At 40.1% G+C, this 20,188-nt stretch overlaps 2 protein-coding genes across 7 annotated transcripts in view; one reads left to right on the plus strand and one right to left on the minus strand.

Annotated features, from left to right (window-relative positions):
- FGD6 (FYVE, RhoGEF and PH domain containing 6) overlaps positions 1-238 on the minus strand; it is a 74,808-nt gene extending 74,570 nt beyond the window's left edge. For both annotated transcript variants that reach the window (XM_072865516.1, XM_072865523.1), the window contains exon 1: positions 43-238. In XM_072865516.1, the coding sequence (XP_072721617.1) occupies positions 43-55 (13 nt within the window). In that variant the 5' untranslated portion in view covers positions 56-238. The remainder of the gene's footprint in view (positions 1-42) is intronic.
- VEZT (vezatin, adherens junctions transmembrane protein) overlaps positions 229-20,188 on the plus strand; it is a 66,846-nt gene continuing 46,886 nt past the window's right edge. For 4 of the 5 annotated variants that reach the window (XM_072865535.1, XM_072865544.1, XM_072865570.1 and 1 more), the window contains exons 1-2: positions 229-528; positions 16,933-17,067. In XM_072865535.1, coding sequence (XP_072721636.1) covers positions 493-528; positions 16,933-17,067 — 171 coding nt within the window. In that variant the 5' untranslated portion in view covers positions 229-492. The remainder of the gene's footprint in view (positions 529-16,932; positions 17,068-20,188) is intronic. The other variant, XM_072865553.1, reaches the window with a different exon arrangement.

Here is a 20,188-nt window from a genome sequence, read left to right on the forward strand (position 1 = left end):
AGAAGGGAACCGCCGCTCCCCAAACTTTCCCCGGGCACTCACCGGCGGAGCTCATGGTGCTCCCCACGCGCCGCGCCGTCCTCCCCCTCGTCCCTTACGCCACGGCCCCTCTGAGGGCCGAGGAGAAGGAGCCCATTGTTCCCCCGCGCCGCCAGCCAGCAGCAGCAGCAGCACCAGCAGCAGCGCTCCCCGCCCGCCGCCGCATAACGCCCCGCGGCTGCCGGCAGAGTGAGCGCCGGCAGCGCCCGCCGCCAGTCCCGCCGCCGCCGCCCAGCGGCGCCCCCTGCCGGGCCCGCGTCCCGCCCCGGCCTGGCCCCGCCCACCAATCAGCACCGCCCACCGGGCGCCCGGAAGCGGGCGCTCGCCGTGCCTTCTGGGGGCTGTAGTTCCCCCCGGCGCGAGGCAGGGCCGGGCCGGGCGGGGAGGGGTCGCCGGCGGCGCGGCGGACTCCGTTTCCCAGAGTGCCCGCAGGGGGTGGCATGGCGGAGAAGGATGACACCGGAGTTTGACGAAGAAGTGGTGTTTGAGGTGGGCGCGGGGGCGACCCGGGGCGGGTTGGGCCCGTGTCTCTCCGCCCCTCGCCGGGGCGTTGCGCCGCGGCCCCCGGGGGCGGCGTGCGCCGGGCGGCCCGAGGTGACCGTTGGGCGTGAGGCGGGCGCGGGGCCCGGCCGGGGGCAGCGCCTGCCGCGGGCAGCCGGCGGCGGGCGGGGGAGGGCGGGAGCCGGCGGGACGGCGGGGGGTGTCCCGCGCTCCAGAGCAGCTTGGGCACCGGTGTCGCGCCGCGCCCCTCCGCGCAGGCCGAGGGCGGGACCGCTGGCGGGAGAGGGAGCCGGGCCGGGGGAGGCTCAGCCGGGGGAAGGGCTGATCCTTTGTGCGGCGGCCCGCCCGCGCTGCGCCGGTCGGCGGCTGCCGGGCTGCCTGTCCCCGCGTTTCGGGCTGGCGGCGTTGCCACCTCGGTGAGAAGGAAGCGCGGCGGAGCGGGAGGCCCGTGTCGGCGGCTGTTCCCTCAGAGCCGCCTACGCCGGCTCTTGAGAGCCGTTAGGGGCTGAGGAGGGGTAACCGGCCGGCCGGGGTGTCGTTGCGGTGTGTGCCGGCGGCACGTCCCTGTAACTGCTGGCGCAGAAAGCACAGTGCCTGCGTGGGGCTTCACACCGTGCTGCACTGACCACTGAACCGTGGGGTCGGGGGCAGAGACAGTAAATCCGCTGTGTAGCTAATAAATCCGGCTTCTAAATCAGTATAATTCACATAAAAGGTGCCTTTCAGCACACACTCATCTGTGTAGTAAGTACTGAAACTACCTTATCTTTCTAGAGTTTGCATTATTTACAGGATTTGCATAAAACTTTTACAATTATATTGCATGTCTTGTTAGATAATGGGGCTACAATATCATCTTGGCCTTATTTAAAACAGTGGTGAAATACATGTGCTGTTGCAGTTCAGTAACAAAATCAGATCACTTTGCAGCGGGTAAATGTAATTACACCTTCATGGAGGGCACACCTGTTTTTGCAGGTGTACAGAGAACGTGGCTATAGAGAAACACTGTGTTTAAAATTATTAATTATTATAATAGTAATATAGCTTCTGGTTTTATCAGGATGCAAAAAGCTCCTTGCATAAGGAATTATTTTTTTCTCAGCTGTGTAAGTACCACCTGTACATGGCTTTGGTCTGTACCACAAAGTTCTGTGTTTATCCACAACCAACCTGGAATCCTAACAATAAAATCTGTTATTTATATTGCCGCTATGTTAAATCGCTTCCTTTAATGGCATAAATCCATTGTGATAATTTATTTCATGGGTATAATGCCTGCCCTCTGCATTTCCTTCTTCAGTAAAAGTGATACTTGTTTTACAGTACCACAGTTCTTCAGTTTGTGTGGCAGTTACCATTTTGATTGAGAAAGTTCTGCTGCATAGGGAGTAAAAGATCTCCCTGCATGTGCGTATGCACTTCACTGTTTTCTTTGCGTTTTGGGAATGGATTTCTGTCACTAGTAAAGGCTCTTTAAAAAGTTATTGTATCAAGTGTGGGTGTGTGTATATATATATATATACACACTTATAGGTATACTGAGTGACATGGTAACCTATCTTTCATATATTAGAGTATAACTATAACATCAGATAAGCAACAGTAGGAAAAATACAGATTTTGTTGTTGTTTGGTTGGGGTGCAGAGCTGGGTGAGATACCCGCTGATAATAACGGGTACCTTGAAATACCCACAAAAATTATCTTCAAAAGTGCTCAGCAGGGTTCATGCTATTGTAAAATGAAGGCTCCACAGAGAGTTATGAACATATTCCACACAGATGAGCCAGAGATGGGAATTAGCAAGGAGTCAAACAATGTATGGGTAATGCTACAACATATTTAGGTTTTAATTACTGGTTTTTTTCTTGGGCCCCAAACTCTTCCCCTTAATTATTTGTGGTTTCTGGTAAGCAACTACATTTTTTTCTGCACCTCAGTAGGTCACTTCCCATGTTGTTCTTCAGTGGTCACTGTTGCAAGGAGGCCTTCAGCATTTATACCTAGGTTACTGTGAACAGCTGTTTTATCTGTGCTTTTGGAGCTCTTGTGAACAAGATATCGGTCAGTATTATAAGCAGTAGTGGTGTGCTAACAAATGCATAATCTGGAAAGAAGTGGTCCTTCATGTTTTTCATACCCAACAGGTAGGAGAGGGAAGAGAAGCAAATGGGGTATGCTTCATGTGTTCCACATCACAGTTATGCCCAGTGTTTTTTTCTGCGCATTTTTCAGGTCATAGCTCTGTCCAACAGGCCCTGAATCCATCCGTGACAGCTGTCTGCATTACAAATTATGCAGTATCAAACAGATGATGGCCCGCTGATAGATATTTATGAGCTTCCAAGGACTGATTATTTTTCTCACTATCGAAGTGTCTTTTACATTAATGTATCTCTGAGGGAAGGGAAGCACAAACATGGGGTCACTGCCCTGGGAAAGCACTGTTTTCCATCCGGTTCAAGAGCCATTGCAGATCATTGTGATTGAACAATAATGAGTGATGGGCACTTTACTTTATCCAGTAAGTGTTGCCATACTCTGTCCAGTTTATAAATTAATTCCTACAGCAACCAGCGATTTTCATTCACCGACTGCGTCATCCTCAGCGCTTCAGTTCTTGCATTTGTTACAACCAGTTGCTTTTGTAATTAAAATGCTACAAATATTGGGGGGAGGGGACAGAACCCAAGAAACACAGCGGTGCCCCTGATATGCTTAGCTGGGGCTCGTCTGCTGACAGTGTGTCAAATTAAAAATTGTTGCAGTGTACAGCAGGTTGTACTAAAAAATGGAGGAACAATGAATGGCATTATTAATGTCTGTCTTAATTTATTACGGGAGATCATGAGATAGGAAATTTGATGTTAAGTTACTTGAGATGAGTTTTTTACAAAATGGGCTAGAAGACAGAATGCTGCAGTTACAGCGTATAGTGTGCACTGCAGTTACAGCATACCCCAGAGTCCTCTGGAAAATTGCAGTGTTTTGTGTATTTTGATATGAGACTGGAATTGTGTTAGGTTTTTTGTTGTTGTTTGGACAATGACATCTTCTCCTTGTTTTCTTTTTTGTTTAATGTATAAATTAAAGAAGCTCCTTGTTCAAACTGGCTAAATTTCTGCATCATTATTCCATTGGGAGGACTGTGTCAGAACTTCATTGCTTTGATAGTTGTTAACTGCCATCCAATTTCTAACTTGAAATCTATTCATGGCCACTTCATACCTACTTGCACTTCTGCTAATATCATCCATTAGCATATATAGTTCTTATATTTCTCTAGAATTTACATCTCCTAATGTATTCATAGAAAGCAATCTTATCCTGGCTAAGGATTTTGCTAAACTGAATAATCCAATATATTTTAGCTTCTTTTCACAAAACAGATTTTCCTGGTCTTCATTTTGGTTTGGTTTTTTGTTTGTTTTTTGGAGTTTTTTACATCTACTTCAGTTTGAGTTCATCTTTCTTTACCTGAGCTTGCAGCATGGTACTCAGTGTTCTTGCTGGGGTCTTGTACAACTATTTTCACTTGCTTCGGCTGCGAATACTTTGTTTCTTGCATCCTAGGCCTACAAACAACTTTTTCAAGTCTTCATACTGTTTAGCTCAGTTGTAATGTGATAGGGTAACCACTCATGTCTGGCCTTATTTTTATCAACAGCTTCCACATTATTGGAGAGTTTGTTTTTATTAGTCCTTCTGTGTAAGGTCTTGCTGTTTTCTACTGTTGAATTGCATGCCATTATCAGTACCCACTCAATGTCATCCAGCTCTTTTTGTATGATGTTTCAATCCTTTTCTGCATATATGATGTTACTGGTGTTATTGGGAATTTTCATTAGCATGCTTTTTTGGTATAAGGTTAATTAAGGAACATTCAAAATCTTTGACCAAAGACTCATTCTTTAGGAACTCCATTAGTAACCTTCTTATGAACTGATAGCTTTCTGTCCAGCGTAACCCACTGTTATCTCTGCCATCTACATATTTGGTTCCTTTTTCATCTTAACTGATATGGCACAGTATAAAAAGTCCATATAAACTTCCTGCATTTCCTTTATCTAGAAAAATTAGCTGTCTTGTCAAAGAAAGATATCGAGTGAGCTTGGCACAATCTACCTTTGGTGAACCCATATGATATCTTCTTTGATGATCATCTGTTTTCTTCTTTGTCTTTGAATTTTGCAAGGAAGAATAATTATTCTCAGTAGCATGCTGGCTTTTGATCAGGTTCATAGGCCTGACATATTCCTGATTGCTTTTTTCTCCTTGTAAATATAGGCACTATGTTTGCTTTTTTCCACTTTTGAGTTTATAGATTTATTAAAAATCCTTTCTGCTGGATCTTTGATCTGCTGTGCCCATTCTTTCAGAACACTGGGATGAGCGTGATCCAAACACTGCTCTTTGAGTGCATTTTTGGCTCCTGATTTCTGGTTCCAGCCAAGTCATTTGTGCTGTATTTTAATGAGCTTGTGCAAGTTTGGTTTTTTACATTTGGATAGATATTGAAGCTATGCTCACAGAATCACAGAATGGTTGAGGTTGGAAGGGACCTCTGGAGATACCTGGTCCAACCCCCCTGCTCAAGCAGGGCCACATAGAGCCGGTTGCCCAGGACCATGTCCAGATGGCTTTTGAATATCTCCAAGGATGAAGACTCCACAGCCTCTCTGGGCAACCTGTGCCAGTACTTGGTCACCCTCACAGTGAAAAAGTGTTTCCTGATGTTCAGAGGAAACATTCTGTGTTTTAGTTTGTGCCCATTGCCTCTAGTCCTGTCACTGGGCACCACTGAAAAGAGCCTGACTCTGTCCTCTTTGCACCCTCCCTTCAGGTATTTACATACATTGATGAGATCCTCCTCAGCCTTCTCTCTTCCAGGCTGAACAGTCCCAGCTCCCTCAGCCTTTCCTCGTGTGTGAGATGCTCCTTCCTTCAGGTTCACCCAGACCATTGTTGGAACTTAATCCCAGAAAGTCTTCCTGACTGTGTCAGCTATATGGTTCTGGTGGAAAGATTGGAGCTGACTTTTATTGTTTTCCATTTTAATGCTGTGTTTGCAGAAGAAAGATTCCATGCAAGATATGTATTATATCAAATATAATAATCCATGCAATATTTTTCACCCGATTGCACAAAAAAAAGATATTTTGACAGCCACAATGTCAAACTCCCACCACCTTAGATTTTTAAGGGCTTTTTCATACACAATGTTTGAAATATAAAGCTTTGCATGTAGAATTGTGTAAAACATAGTACCAAATTACCTTCATTGCCATAAACTTCTCTCTCAATTTTTTTAAAATTTTAATTAGGAAAGAAAGCTTTCCTCACTTGAGACATGGTTTTAATTAATTCATTAGTCTTGTGCCATTCCTACAACCAATTCTGTCCATATTATTTACTTAATGTTGCTATTCACTAGCTATTTCAGTACTAATGGAAATACATGTTAAAGAATAGCCCCACTAAAGGCTGTCTGAGTGTCATGATGGTAGTGTCACTGTTGAATCTAATCTTTTATTCTAGATCTAGAGGATCTGATCATTGATATGGCTCCAGACTTTTACATTTGGGATTTATTGTTTGTCCCGTTAGAAATCCCAGACTCAAAAATACAATATCAATTGTATATGTGATCTTTCCCAACTTCAAATTTTATTTTGTGCAAATGAGAGAATAATACAAAATTAACAAAATGATACTTTCTTTGGCTCACCTATCTGCATCAAATCTCAGAATCCATACTAGCCTGTATTTAAAAAGAAAACAAGCTGGGGATGAATGCAAAGAGAGTCAAAGATCTCATGTCCAAATTGAAAAGTTTATATCTATGCAAATTTTGAACACAGCTCTACTGAATCTAGAGTTGGAACCCACAAACTCAGAACAAAGATTTTGAACATATAACAGGTGCTCATTTCACAGCCAGCCCTTGCTCAAGCAGTCATCTTCCCATCATTGGGGGAAAATATGCACAGAAATGGAATTACCCTTTCCAGAGTTTGAAGAGACATGGTCTGCATTCTTTGTCTTCTTGCTGTAGTGGAAGAAGTTAATGTGAAAAATGAGTCCTGAAAACAGTGGGGAAGTGCTTTACAAGCAGCATGCCATCCTGAGAGAGAAAGGATGTGCCAGGTCTCAGCAGAGCTGGCAACTATGTAGCACTGGGTCTGGCCTGTGTGGGGAGGAGGTAGGAATGGTGGAGTCCGTTTAGGAGGGACGTGGGACGAAAGTGCTTGGGAAATATTGGGCAACATCATAATGCATTCCAATGTCAAGTTCAGAAAGACAACTCACTGCATATTTAGGCAACAAGCCAAGATGCTGCTTGGTGCTGAGGGGCATGGAGGATGCCCACATATAATGTTCTCATATACAGATTTCTGTAAGATTTAAGAGAGATTCCAGCAAGAGGCACTACCATTTCCCAGCACAGTACAACTATATTCAGAACAGCCTTTAGCTGATGTGTTCTCTGCATGCCTACAACAGTAAAACATGTCTAAAATATGGTATTTCTGTGCTTCGAATACTGGTGCATCACTAAATTGAGATGTTCAAATCCTCATCTGAACCCTTTTAAACCAAATGTAGCTTTTATCAAAATGCTCAGTGATGTTTGTTTTTACAAATGCTTTCTTGACCCAAATTGAGCTATTCTAAAATTATTTTGTTTTAAAAAAATGAAACAAAAACAAATGAAAACCCCAGGAAACCTAACCTCAGAAACATTTTGTTGTGATGAAAATTTTCAAAGTCACATTCATTCAAAAACCTGAAAACTTTAGGTCTTGCAAAGTAATGTGATTTTTGTCAAGCCTCAGGCTTACAAATGTTGGATTCTAAAAAATAATGTCTCAAATGTTATAAATTAGGAAAAAGAAGAAGCTGAAAAAGAACATTCACACAACTTTAATGGTAGTGTCCAGTAATGCTCCCTCAATAGGATTTTTCTCACTAAATATTGGGTGGACTAAAGATGTAGTAGTCTCATTTTATACATATGCATGAAATAAAGCCAGTTTTAAATACACAGTTCTCTCAAAGCCACAGTTCACTTGTCATTCTGATGAACTGGTTCTGAGACTGTGCTTTGTCTGCCTGACATGTGGGCTGGTGCCAGAAGAGGTGTTTGGGCTGCACTCCTCTTTTCCAGCTTATTCCCATCCTCTTCCTTGTGCTGGCACCTGGATTTGTGGGTGATGCTGTAAGCTGGCTCAGGAGACTGATTAGACAATAAACTAACCTGGCTAAGAAAGAAAAAAAAGATGGATTTCTTTTTTTTTTTTTTTTTTTTTTTTTTACAATTAGATCAGTTCCTTGTTCCATCTCACCATTTGGCTGTATAAATATTACCATTAGTGTTCTAAAATGGTACTGCAGCTTTTATCTGCACCCACTGGTAATGGCACGTTAAATTGACCATGTAAATGCAGCCTGGGGAGACATCTCTGCTGCAGATTGCAGTGTACTGTAGAGGCACCTGGACTAGTGACGGATGGACTATTTTGCTTCTCAGCAGTTTGCTAAGAGGAAGGGGAGGACAGGCTGTGCTCCTTTTCATCACATGACTGGGATGCAGGTGATACCAGAGAGAAAATAAAAGAAACTGCAAGCTTAAAACTGTGTAAAGAACAGTCTAGTTGTTGCAGAGGCCAAGTAAACTCATCAGGCGTTTTTGGATAACACTAATGTTGTATCTGAACAGATAGAGAAAAGTATTATATGGGCCGTATGGTGTGTGAACCCATATTGCCTTTATTTTTTTAATAGAAAATTTGAAGACAAAAGTACATGATGATCCATAGTAAATTTTGAAGTGTGTTGGTCCAAAAATTTTTTAATCCTCCTTTGTATTAATTACTCTGGGGTCATGTTTACGAGAGGGTTCTGCAGTACTGCTCTCACAACTTAAAGTCATGAATCAACTTCCTTGAGACACTTGAATTAAAAAAAATTACTCACTGTACTTTTAATCTTTATAATGTGACTGTCTCTTTTTGTTTCTTGGATGCTTTTCACTTCAGTAAAGATGTTTGCTTACAGTGTGTTGTCATTAGGAGTCAGAATTAACATGATTTATAATGGATAAACAAGTTAATTCTTTGGAGCTGCTGTTTTAAAGAGGTTTCAGAAATACTCCACTAATTTACCAGTCAGGTGCATTAATTTCATTAATTTAGTTTTGAATGTAAGTGAAGGGTAAAATCTGTGAGTTGTTAGTAACTGGTATAAAACAAACCAGTTTTCCTGTATCAGCCTAGTCCGATGACCTGCATGATCAGTGACTTCCCACCCGAAGCTCCAGGTACAGAGTCTGGCTGGCCTGTTACCCTGTCCTCCAGGGAAGGTAACATTTACCACTTTTACTTTCAGTTTTTCAGGTATTTTTCATCTCTGTCCTTGTCAGAAAGGTCCTGCTCAGCTTTTCACCTGTATTTGCAGGTCCACTTTTGAATGAGTAAATAATCCAGAGCTCTCAGTCAGTTTCAGGGCTTTGTCTAGTACATAATACTTCTTTCTAAGACTTTTCCACGATGGCAGTAATGTGCAACCACCTGCTGAAAATGCAAAGGAAAGAGCTTTCCCATGTCACAGACCAAGTGATACAGAACTATACACAGCTATAAAACTTCCCTAACTCTTCAGGACACATGGGTGCATGCAGGATTAGATATATATTGTGCACCAGAAAATATCCGGGAACAGTAGTAGATTAATGGCTTCAGAGTAGTTCTTGGAGCCTGCTTCTAAATCAGATGATACTGTAGTGCTGGAAAAACCAAGGTCTACGCTCCTGCGGCAGTGAAAGCAGAAGAGGAAATTTAAATGACTCTTTTGCTGCCTTGAAGTCATTGTCTAATATTAGCCCTGTCAGTGCCTGGCTCTTTGTCAGTCGGAGCACAGGAGGAGGTGGTTACGAGCCAGGAGAATATGACCAAGGCTTTTAAATACTGTTGCTTGGAAAGTCTTATTAATGGCTGCATATAAGATCGATGTGCAGTAATTCTTTCAAGCAGTATCTTTTTAAAAGCCTTTAGCAATCTGTCGTCCTCATCTCCCTCCCCCCAGTTAGAAAGCCACATTAGTCAGGAGAAATCGCACGGTCCTGGGAAGTTTCAAACTGCATCCGCTGATGCCGTCAGGAAAATGCTACTGTGCAGGGGCACAGGTGCAATTACACTGACGGCTGCTTCTCGTCCTCGGCTCGGGTCATCCTGGAGGGACAAGCAGAAAGAAACAGGGAGGCAGGCGAGATTCTGTCAGGTGCATGGGAGCAGTACCAAAGAGAAAAATTGAATACCCTCTTCCAGGAGACGAAGATCGCGCTGTCTGTGAGTGTTAGCTCAACTTCTTCAAATCTGTGTTTTGAGAGAGGGGAGCAGATTTCAATACTGTTTATTTTGTTCTGAGTTTAGCCACCTGTTCAGCATATCTTAGCCTTTGCTGTCATTGTGGTAGAAACATTTACTCTTTTTTTTGTTTGTTTAACTGATAATTCATAACTTGTAGTTATTTTGGAGGTAGTTTAAGCTCCCACGGTGTTTTTGGGATATTGGAAACCTCAGCTTTGGAAAAACATTATCCGTATTTTAAGCAGAGATCTTTAAACCTCTTATTTTGTGCAATGGCATTAAATATTACTTTTAAGGTTAATCTGCTCCATTAGCTATGGTTGGAAACTAGAGCAGGGGTTTACTAGGTAGTAAATTTTATCATAGTAAAGAACACTGGGTGTGGGAAGCCCCTGTCTCTAATGGAGAAATCCTGAGTCATTTACTTCATGATGCATCAGCAAAAATTATTTGGGTGTGGCTTTGATTTTCAGATGCTATTGTAACAAGACTATGAAAGCTAACAGTGTCTTAATCTGATCTGTAATTGCAAAGGTTTTTCTCAGAATATGCACAAAATGCCTCACATATTAAAGTGCAATATTGCAGCAAGGCTGCAATAAGGTGCAATAATACATCTAAGTATTTGAGTAGATATCTATCAAAAGTAAGCTCTTTTCCAAAGCTAGGGAATTCTCTACTATAACAACCTTTCCATCACATAGCAGTAGGCAATGTTATATATGTTTGATTATCTTTTAATGTTTGGCTTGGTTTTGATTTTTTTTAAATTTATTTTTACTGTAGGCTTAGAGTTGCAAACACAATGTTTAATCTTCCATTTAGGTGATGTTTTTTTCTAACCAAGTCAGTGCTGTATGGCAACTGGCATTAAAATAAGCATTGGGAAAGGGTTAAAGAACAAAACTAATTTAGTGGACTGTTCTTTAATCCTGCATAATATATCTTGGGTTTAGAATGAGACTCAACCACTTCCAACAATGAAAAGAAGAGAGTTGTCATTAAACATATGTATGTGAGTGAAATAATTTTTAGTAATATGGATCTAAAATAAATATGCTCAGGGAGTTATGGATGAGAAGGAAAGGATTTTCTTTCTTGATTCTGGAAATGGGAGCTTATATAAACCTGTACTATACTATACTATAAATGTCTAGTTACAATTGAATGGCTTTGCAGTATGACTGGCTGTAGTGAATTGGAAAAGTCATAGAAAGATAAGTGGGTTTTTTGTTGTCCCCAGAAAACCCTAATTCTTAAAATTTTCAAAAAGTATATTCCTACTCAGTACATTGACTGTTTCTGACTACTTTGCTTCACTTATTAACAAGATTTTCCATGTGTAATCTGTATGAAGTACACCAAAGAATAATGGCATTTTATCTTCTGTCTGTTCTGGAACTGTTTTCTATTTCCAGCACACATTTTGGTCAAGTAGCATAATAAAAAAATGTCCTGGCTGTAAATGTAATGCCTGTGTCTTGTATTTAGGTGATCTCAGAAAGTGATTTAGAAGAAGAAGAAACTTAGAAGAAACTTCAGATATGAATACAGCATATTGCTGAAAAACCCTGTTTTGGTATCCTCACTTACTTTAGATAATATTTCCCATCAGTAACTGGTAGTATGATGGTAACATAACAATAAGCTGAATTATTAATTTTTTTTTCTTCTCTACTTTGTAAATGATTCATTACCATGTCATTCTACCAGTGACAATCAGAAATAAATAAACGAACCTGACAACTCAAACGTGAGTAATACTAACTATTCTAGTTATTATCTAAGTTGAGAGTGGTTGAAAGTAAAGATTAAAAAATACATGGAAATAGATTCCTCTAGAATAATATGATGCTGTATTAATAGGAAGATGAGATTTTATATTTTAAATTTCCTTTTCATGCCATCCACTGAAACAACCTTACTGTCCATTTACCTCACATTCTAACATTAAAGCTTTCTCTAAAGTCTAAATTACATTTTTTTTAAAGTACAACATATTACTGCTTGCAAGGATGAACTTTCTGGTACGTCCTGAATTTCTTAAACTAAAAGTGTAGTATCTGTAATAAATGCAGAAATGTAAAATCAGTTGCTCTTTTTTTTTTTAATGTTGGACTGTTGAAAAAAGGAATGCATGAATTTTGAGCAAAGAAAATTAGGAGGAAAAAAGGCAGATCCCCCCTATTTTCCCCAACCAAGAAGTAGATTTTTTTAATATTATCATAGCATTTGCAGGTGAAAACAGCTGAGCCTGACAGTGCTGATGAATGACAGCATGAATTGAAACCAAGGAACTTTTCTCACAGTTAGAAGTGCATGTGCAAGAATATGTACATATCTGTGATCTTTTTTATGGGAAAGAAGGCATTTAGGAGTGAGAGGTTTGGGTAAGGATGTAAGCTAGAAATTCAGAGCTATAATTTGTGGGACATCAGACACATTATGAGATTTAATTATTGTTTTTAAAGCTTTGTGAAGATGGAAAATGCTTTGTAAGCATTAAGTATAATACTTCTGTCTCTTGTATTGAAACAAGCAGTATATAGAATTGGATATTTTAATGGTATCATATTGCAATTCTGTAGTTGCATAATTAATTATTTTCTGATTCTTTGATAATATTGGAACTTTTGTGTGAATGTTCACATACATAAAATCTACCCTTCAACTTTTAAAAATTCCTTTAGTGAATTTTCTAGCCATTACTTACATATGTCATGGGAGAAATTTGTATAGACTGTTGGAGACATCCTCAGTGAGTTATACAGACCACACAGCTTTGCAATTGACAGGCTTGTCACTATCATTTAAAGTTGAGCAGTATCTAGGACATGAAATATAATAAATAAATAAATACTGTGTGTTTTTTAATCTTAGCATAGGCTAATGTGCATATGCCATCAGTGATATTTCTAACAGAAGAGGAGTGTAATCTTCAAATTTTCTGAGCAAAATGTAAAGCTGAGTGTGCTACACAAGAGACCTCACTCTTAATGGAAGAATTTTATGATCAGTTCATTAAGGTTCTTAATAATCTAATTTCACAAGGGCCTCAACCCACTTCTTATTCAGTGCTTTCTTTACTCACATCTTACCTGCTACTAATGGATTTGGAAAGGGGAACAATGGTGGTTTTACTTATAGCATAAGGGATTTTAGTCACAGCATAGTTCTTGGTCATTTAAGTTATTAAAAAATTAGGGTTTCCAGTCTGCACTTAAATTCTGCTAATAATCTTTTAGAAAGAATGGGAAAGAGAAAGCATGTGGAGTGAGAGAAATGTGTTAGAGGAGGATTGTTGTAGCCTGAGTACTTTCTGAGAAACTGAAAGAGGAGAACCCTAATCTACTTGAAGGAATATGTGATAAACACTCATGTTAAATTTTAATCAGTTATCATTTGCTAACTCAGTAATCAGAAACTCATTTCCAGTTCCGAGCAGCGATTAAAAATTGCAAATCTACCCATAATGAGACCCTGTAAAAGCCTTTGAAAAGTTAATCAGAAGGAATTCATGTAAAACCTAGTAAGGTGCCTGTATTCCACCTTGATTACAAGAACAAATACAATTATTCATCCTAGCTAGGGGCTAAAGTTTCATTAACAGTTGGAGAGATGGTGTATTTTTTACTATTTCTGTAGAGTAGAAAATGTACTAATTACAGTTAGATAGAAGGTTTTGATATTGCCAAATACCCAGTAAGAGGGAAGAACTAGGCATTCTTACATCTATGCAATATTTCACTTATTAAATGCAGCATTTGGCATTTTAGCTAATTCTTTCTGTCATCAGTGGACAGAGTCTCTTGTCTATCTCTGTCTCTCTCTCTGCCTTCCTTCATCCATTTTTGTGAGGAAATGGAACCAGTCTAAACAGCATTTGACTGGTTTTCTTGGTCAGCTTTTAGAAAATTATCTCATCATGGACCCTAAAGTGAGGTGCACCCTGAGATACTAGTGGAAAAACTCCTTGGTATATTTGGGTTATTTTGCCAGCTGTCTGTATGTAGGTGAGTTCCAATGAAGTACAAGAATAGTCATGTGTCAAATGATGGCTGGCCTTGCTTGTGACAAGTATGATCAAGATGCTGATCAAGTTGGTGGACAGGTCTGGTCAAGATGATGGACAGGCCTGCCAAGAGCCTAGATATGCTTTTCTTGGAGGCCTGCCTGGAGTGAGCATCAAAACTATGATTTTGAATAAAACATTCTCTGTTCACCCACTGTTTTGTCTATGTGTCTTCATCTAAACGAGGAAAAATCTGGCTGGTTCTGCCTGAAACCTCCATGCTTCCCTAAAGCCTCTTGTGTGGGGGTGTTCAGGTTGTTCCAGGTGTGCTGGCAGTGCACAGCCTGGCTCTGTATGAAAACCATTTTAAGAAGACAAGGTCATGCATATCCATTCGTATTCTGAGTTACATCCTGAAATTATGAAATGAATTTAACAGTGTCTTAAATAAGAGAACTATTCTAGTCTATTATGTTTTCTTTTCCTTTTTAATTAAGTAATTCTGGTGAAGTGGCATGTTCTACTTAGAGAGAAACATCTTTCCAGCCAGTCCAGAACAGCACACTGTTTAACTAGAGTTAGATGCATTTGAAAAAGTACTCAACTGTGGAGGAAGGGTACTTGGAAAAAAGATAGGACTGAGTTGTCACACTGGAAAAATTCCCACAAGGAAATGAGTCATAAACCTATCCTAACGTTTTGCACAATCATTGTCATTGTGGGTGAGGGGGATTGCCTGTACCTGCACAGAGCTGTGAGTTGGTACAAATGTTTGAGTTTCAGGTCATGACTGGACACTGAATCTGTTGTGAGTAACTCAAGGAGAGCGTGCAAAAGTATGAATTTGCATGCTTTAAATAGGTAATAATGATCAAAATAGCACTTTGGTGATGTGGTTAAAAAAAAAATCCCTAGAGGTAACAAGGTAATTTGTTCAGCTAGTACAAATGATTGCTTCCAAGTTTTATTGTATGGCACACAGTTATTTGAGATTTGGCCATGTTGGTACATGGTCATGGTAGATGTGCCTTTTTGACAACTTGCACCAGCAAGTTAATGATAGTTAACATAACAATTTGTAGTAATGTTCTGTTGGTGGTTGTTTCTGCAGACCTCCGCAACTGTATTTACTGTAAAGTTTTTACTTATAGTAGTTGTTATCTCACCAACAGCATGTTACAATTCTTAAAATGTTTTGTGTTCTTCCTATGCAGTTTGCTAGTGTTTGCGTACTAGTGTGGGTTGTTGATAAAGTTTTTCAGAGGTCAAAATAAATCCCTAACTAACTGGGCTATTTAAGACTGATTGTTGAGAGGTGTTCTTAAAAAAGAAGTCTCTTTACATCTCCTGAGTAGAACTGGAGTTAGTATAAATATCCTTTCTATCAAATCTATCATAGATACTGCCATATATGTGGATGTCAACAGAAAAATAACAGTTAAGTAAATCTAGATATCTGATGCAGATGAAAACAAGAAAATTCAGAAGTCTGTATAGATAAATATCTAAACATGTAAAAACCCACTCTCTGGTGATCAGAATTCCATGCTTTCTCTAAGAAGTTTTATTAAGGACTTTTTGTAAATTAGTAGTTTTGCCAGCAGCTTAAAAAAATGGGGGGGGAGGGTTGTTCATTTTTTGTTTGTTTTTTTTAAATAAGTGTGAAACTCCTTTGCTAGAAGTGCTACTACCATCTGCGGAGAGAGCAGAAGCCTTTTTCTAATTTGTTTTTCCATTTCTGTAACACACTCTAGGTACCTAATCAGGTTACACTGAGGCTTCATTTATTGAAGTTTGAAAAGTTCTCTAGTTTTAAAGTTTGTTTCAGTAGAAGTGGTTCAAAGTGTAATCTATTCAATGTTTATAAACTTTAGGAAAAGAGTGTCATTAAGTGTTCTGGAGTCACACAAGAATATTTTAAAATATATTACCAAATACATAGTTTATTTATTGAAAACAGGTAAGTTACAAGCTAAAGGACCCTATCAGGTAACCTAGAAAAAATATTGCTATGGGAAAAGTTGATGGGTTGCATACTCATTTCTCATCACATTGTTTTGTATGTTGACTCTCTTGCAGCCTCTTTCATTATGGTCAGGATAAAACTTAAGGGAGATATTTAAAGCAAAAATTTGGCTTCTTTGCTATTAACTGTGTTGTTTTTTCTCCTGTTGCATGGAATCACAGGATGGTTTGGGTTGGAAGGGACCTTTAAATATCATCTAGGCTACCCGCACCTGCCATGGTCAGGGGCATCTTTCACTAGATCAGATTGCTCAAAGCCCCGTCCAGCCTGACCTTGAACGCTTCAGGGATGGGACATCCACATCTTCTCTGGGCAACTTGTTCCAGTGGCTCATCACACTCATTGTAAAAAAAATTCTTCCTTATATCTAATCTAAATCTGCCCTCTTTTAGTTTAAAGCTGTTACCCCTTGTCCTGTCACTACAGGCCTTGGTAAACAGTCTGTCTCCATCTTTCTTATAATCCCCCTTTAATTATCCCCCTTAATAATCCCCCCCTGAAAGGCTGCAATAAGGTCTTCCTGGAGCCTTCTCTTCTCCAGTTTGAACAACCCTAATTCTCTCAGCCTTTCCTCATAGGAGAGGCGTTTCAGCCCTCTGATCATTTTCGTGGCCCACCTCTGGACTCACTCCAACAGCTCCATGTCCTTCTTGTGCTGAGGGCTCCAGAGCTGGAGGCAGTACTCCAGGTGGGGTCTCACCAGAGCAGAGTAGAGGGGCAGAATCACCTCCCTCGACCTGCTGGCCACGCTTCTTTTGATGCAGCCCAGGATACGGTTGGCCTTCTGGGCTGCGAGCGCACATTGTTGGCTCATGTCCACCTTTTCATCCACCACTATCCCAAAGTCCTTCTCTACAGGGCTGCTCTCAATCCATTCATTGCTGGTTGTGTGGTTGCTGTATTCACAGTTGTGTTTTGTGGGAAACAGGGAATGGTTTTTAACTTTTTTTTGTCCTTCATTTTTCTTTTTTAACTCTCTTTCAGAATTCCCCACTCTACCAATATCTACAGGATTTGGGACACACAGATTTTGAAGTATGTTCATCTGTGTCACAGAAGGCAGAGCAATGTGCAGCAGCAGAAAGCCAAAAAGAGCGGACTGTGCATGCTGCCCAGAAAGTGAGTACTCTCCTGTTCCTGAGTATTTATGTTCTCAAAAGAGGACCGCATTACTTCACAAATAGGCAAAATCAGAGGGGATAAAGATAAATCTCTTACTGTATTTACAAAAAAAAAAAAGGAGAGAAAAAAAAAACCAACAGCAAAAAACCCCCAACCAGTTGTCGTATCTTGTCTGCAAATGTGTTTGGAAATGCATGGTTTGCCAGTATAGTTTGAAATGTTTCTTTGCACTTATGTAAGCTAGGGAAGGAAGAGACTTTGATAGTGAATTTTTTGAGTGTTGTAAATTATCTTATTTACTGCATGCTATTATGTTAGCTTAGCATGACATTCTGGGAACAAAACCTGTAATTTTCTGGAACAGAATATTTATAGTACCCAGCCCTTCTCAGGCATTCAAGTTGCTAAATATTGCTTACTCTGTGACAAAACATTAAGAAAGAGGATTTCTGGGAAGTATAAATACAATAACCAATCTGAATGAGATAGCAGAACTGTGCTTAGGTTATGGCAATTTTCTAACAGTAACGGCTGACAAGGATCATCAGCTGATTAGCTCAGACTTCTTATTTCTCTATCGTTTTAAGTAAAGGCTTGTGGATTTTTTTAAAACATTTTGGTATTAAAATTATGCTTGAGAATTTGGCTGTTTAACATCTACTGTGGCCTACACATTTTTTGTTTTCCTCATTAAAAATAAATGGTATTTTAGTATTATTGGTAGTGTACAAGCAGTGTGACTCAGATGAGGAGCTGTAGTGTGGGTGAGGAAATTCCTCTTTTGAGGCAGCTAATGTAGGAGTCTCTTTGTAACAAGTATATTGAAAATTCAATAGTTGGTCTGTCTTCTCCTTAGCACCTAGATGGAGCACGCAAAGAGCAGTTACTTTCTGCCCACCTCTTTCACTTCCACAGTGGAGAGTTCAGTTTTCGATGGACATGCTCCAGCTATGTGCTAAGTCAGGAGGAAAAAGAGGCCTCCATGCAGACTTCTCTGCAGGCTGAGGTGGGCAGCATCTTACAGGTAATTCAGGAAACCAAGCATTCACGTGTTGGTGTGTTGCCTCTGAAGAATTACCATTTATTTCTCCTCTCTCCCCACCATCTACAGTAGCTTCCATCTTTGTGCACCTTAGGTCATCTGATTCTTGCCTGCTGTGGCTTTTAACTTTCCACTGGAGCTCAGTTTTCCTGTTTTTCATTCCAGTTTTATACCTTTTCAGCTATCTTCAAATCAGAAGTTCACAACCCCTTCCCTCTCATTTGTAAGCTCTGCTGCTTCCCTGCTCCACAATGGTCCACCCTCCCAGTTAGCTGGCAATGAACCGGGGAGAGCATCCTATTTGTCCCAAACACAAGCAATATGAGTGGCCTTGAGATGTTCAGAAGGTCTCCCTGCAGATTGTGGTGGATGAGAGATCATATGGCAAATGAGGAGAGCTGATGCTTTTCTTAGGATCTTTTCTCAAGTAATGCCATCTTGACGTACATCCACTACTCAGTTCTCAAGATGCTTCAAGGAATTAGCCAAGTAATAGTCACAGTTAGTTAGGCTTTATTTCAACAAAGTTTTTTTAGTTTTGTACATGTCCCTCTTCTTCCTCCTTTGTTTTAGGTCAGAAGTATTTTTTTCTTGTGGGATTTTTAATCTAGTCTGTTCTGTGTAGGATCTTAGGTGGGGTAGGATTTGGAAGTGTATAAATTGATGTGGATAACATCAGTCAGTTTTTTTCTGATTGGGAGGAAGAATGTGTGGTTTTTTAAATGTTTGCAATAGTATGGTGTATTTGCAAGGACTGACATGCACAGTCTTTGAAGTGGAAATTTAGAAGTTGCAGTGTGAAGCTTATTCATCTAGCAGTATTCAGAGAAGTGTTGGTAAGTCATATTTTCATATAGTGATATTTGTTTCAACCACTCTCTGTACAGACTGCATAAACATCCTCACACACTCATTAGTCCATTTGAAAAGACAGGGTAGTCAAACATGAAACATTTTGCTCTGGTCTTCAGTCCTGTTGGAGTCTATCTTCATGGATAGAATGGTCATAGTTTGTGTTTACCTGCTGGGCAGGTGCACTGCGCACTTTGCTTCACAGCCTTGATCCGCAGTTGCTGAGACTTGTAGTCCTGTGGAAGTGTGTCATGTCTCCCTTCTTCTTTCATGCCCCGCATTTTGATCAAAGATGACCATGTAGATAAGATAGAGGGTGCATATACATTGAGCAGACCTGTGAGTACCACTGCATGTGTAATACATGGATTAGACAGAGCCTGTAAAAAATAATCATACTGTCATCATAATCCCTAAGTTTTGTACTGTTCAGTCATGCTTTTGTAGAGCTTACAGTTTTTTCAGAGAGTTCAGCAATCATGTAGAAAAAAATGACCAAACAGCTTCATACAGAACTCCAGTCTCAAATACTGAGGATTTGTGAGCCTAAGAAACAGGTTAACTGAGGGGAGAAAGAGAAATGATTCTTGCAGTGTCTCCATGCTTCGTTGGCTGGTTTCTCTAATGTAAGATTATTTTAAATTTAATGAATAAATTGATTTCTAATTACTGTTGATGTGGATGGCTATTACATTTGTAATAATGATTGCTTCCATCAGTGGTCACAAGGCAAGGCTAAATTTAATTCAGGGTTTAACTCACAATTTTTTATACTTTAATTTAAACTACCTTTAAAAGGATTCATGGAAATATTAGGTCCACTACCCTTACTTTTCAGAATTGTCAGCAGGCACTCGCTAGCCCTCAAGAAACCACCTGAAAATATATTTTCCCTTTAAAGCTATTGGCAGTTTTGTGGTACATTTACATTGAAGATACCTATTCTGGCTTAGTGCAGGAAGACTTTAATTAAACCACTGTTAATTGAAAATTAGGGTGACATATTTCACTGGCTGGTCATCTGTTCGTTACTATGAAGTAATGCATGGACTATCACTTGTTAGCTGCATTACTTTATTTTGCATAATTACTTTTGTGGAAGTCAGTAAAGCAGTATGATGCTCTGTTCATGTATATAATTTCCACCAAATTTAATACAAAAGCGCTGTGGGGTTAAGAATCTCAAAAGTATTAAGATATACTGCTTTTAAGAGCCTCAAGTAT

Source organism: Ciconia boyciana, chromosome 1 (genome assembly GCF_034638445.1).
Source record: "Ciconia boyciana chromosome 1, ASM3463844v1, whole genome shotgun sequence".
Taxonomy (NCBI): Eukaryota; Metazoa; Chordata; class Aves; order Ciconiiformes; family Ciconiidae; genus Ciconia; species Ciconia boyciana.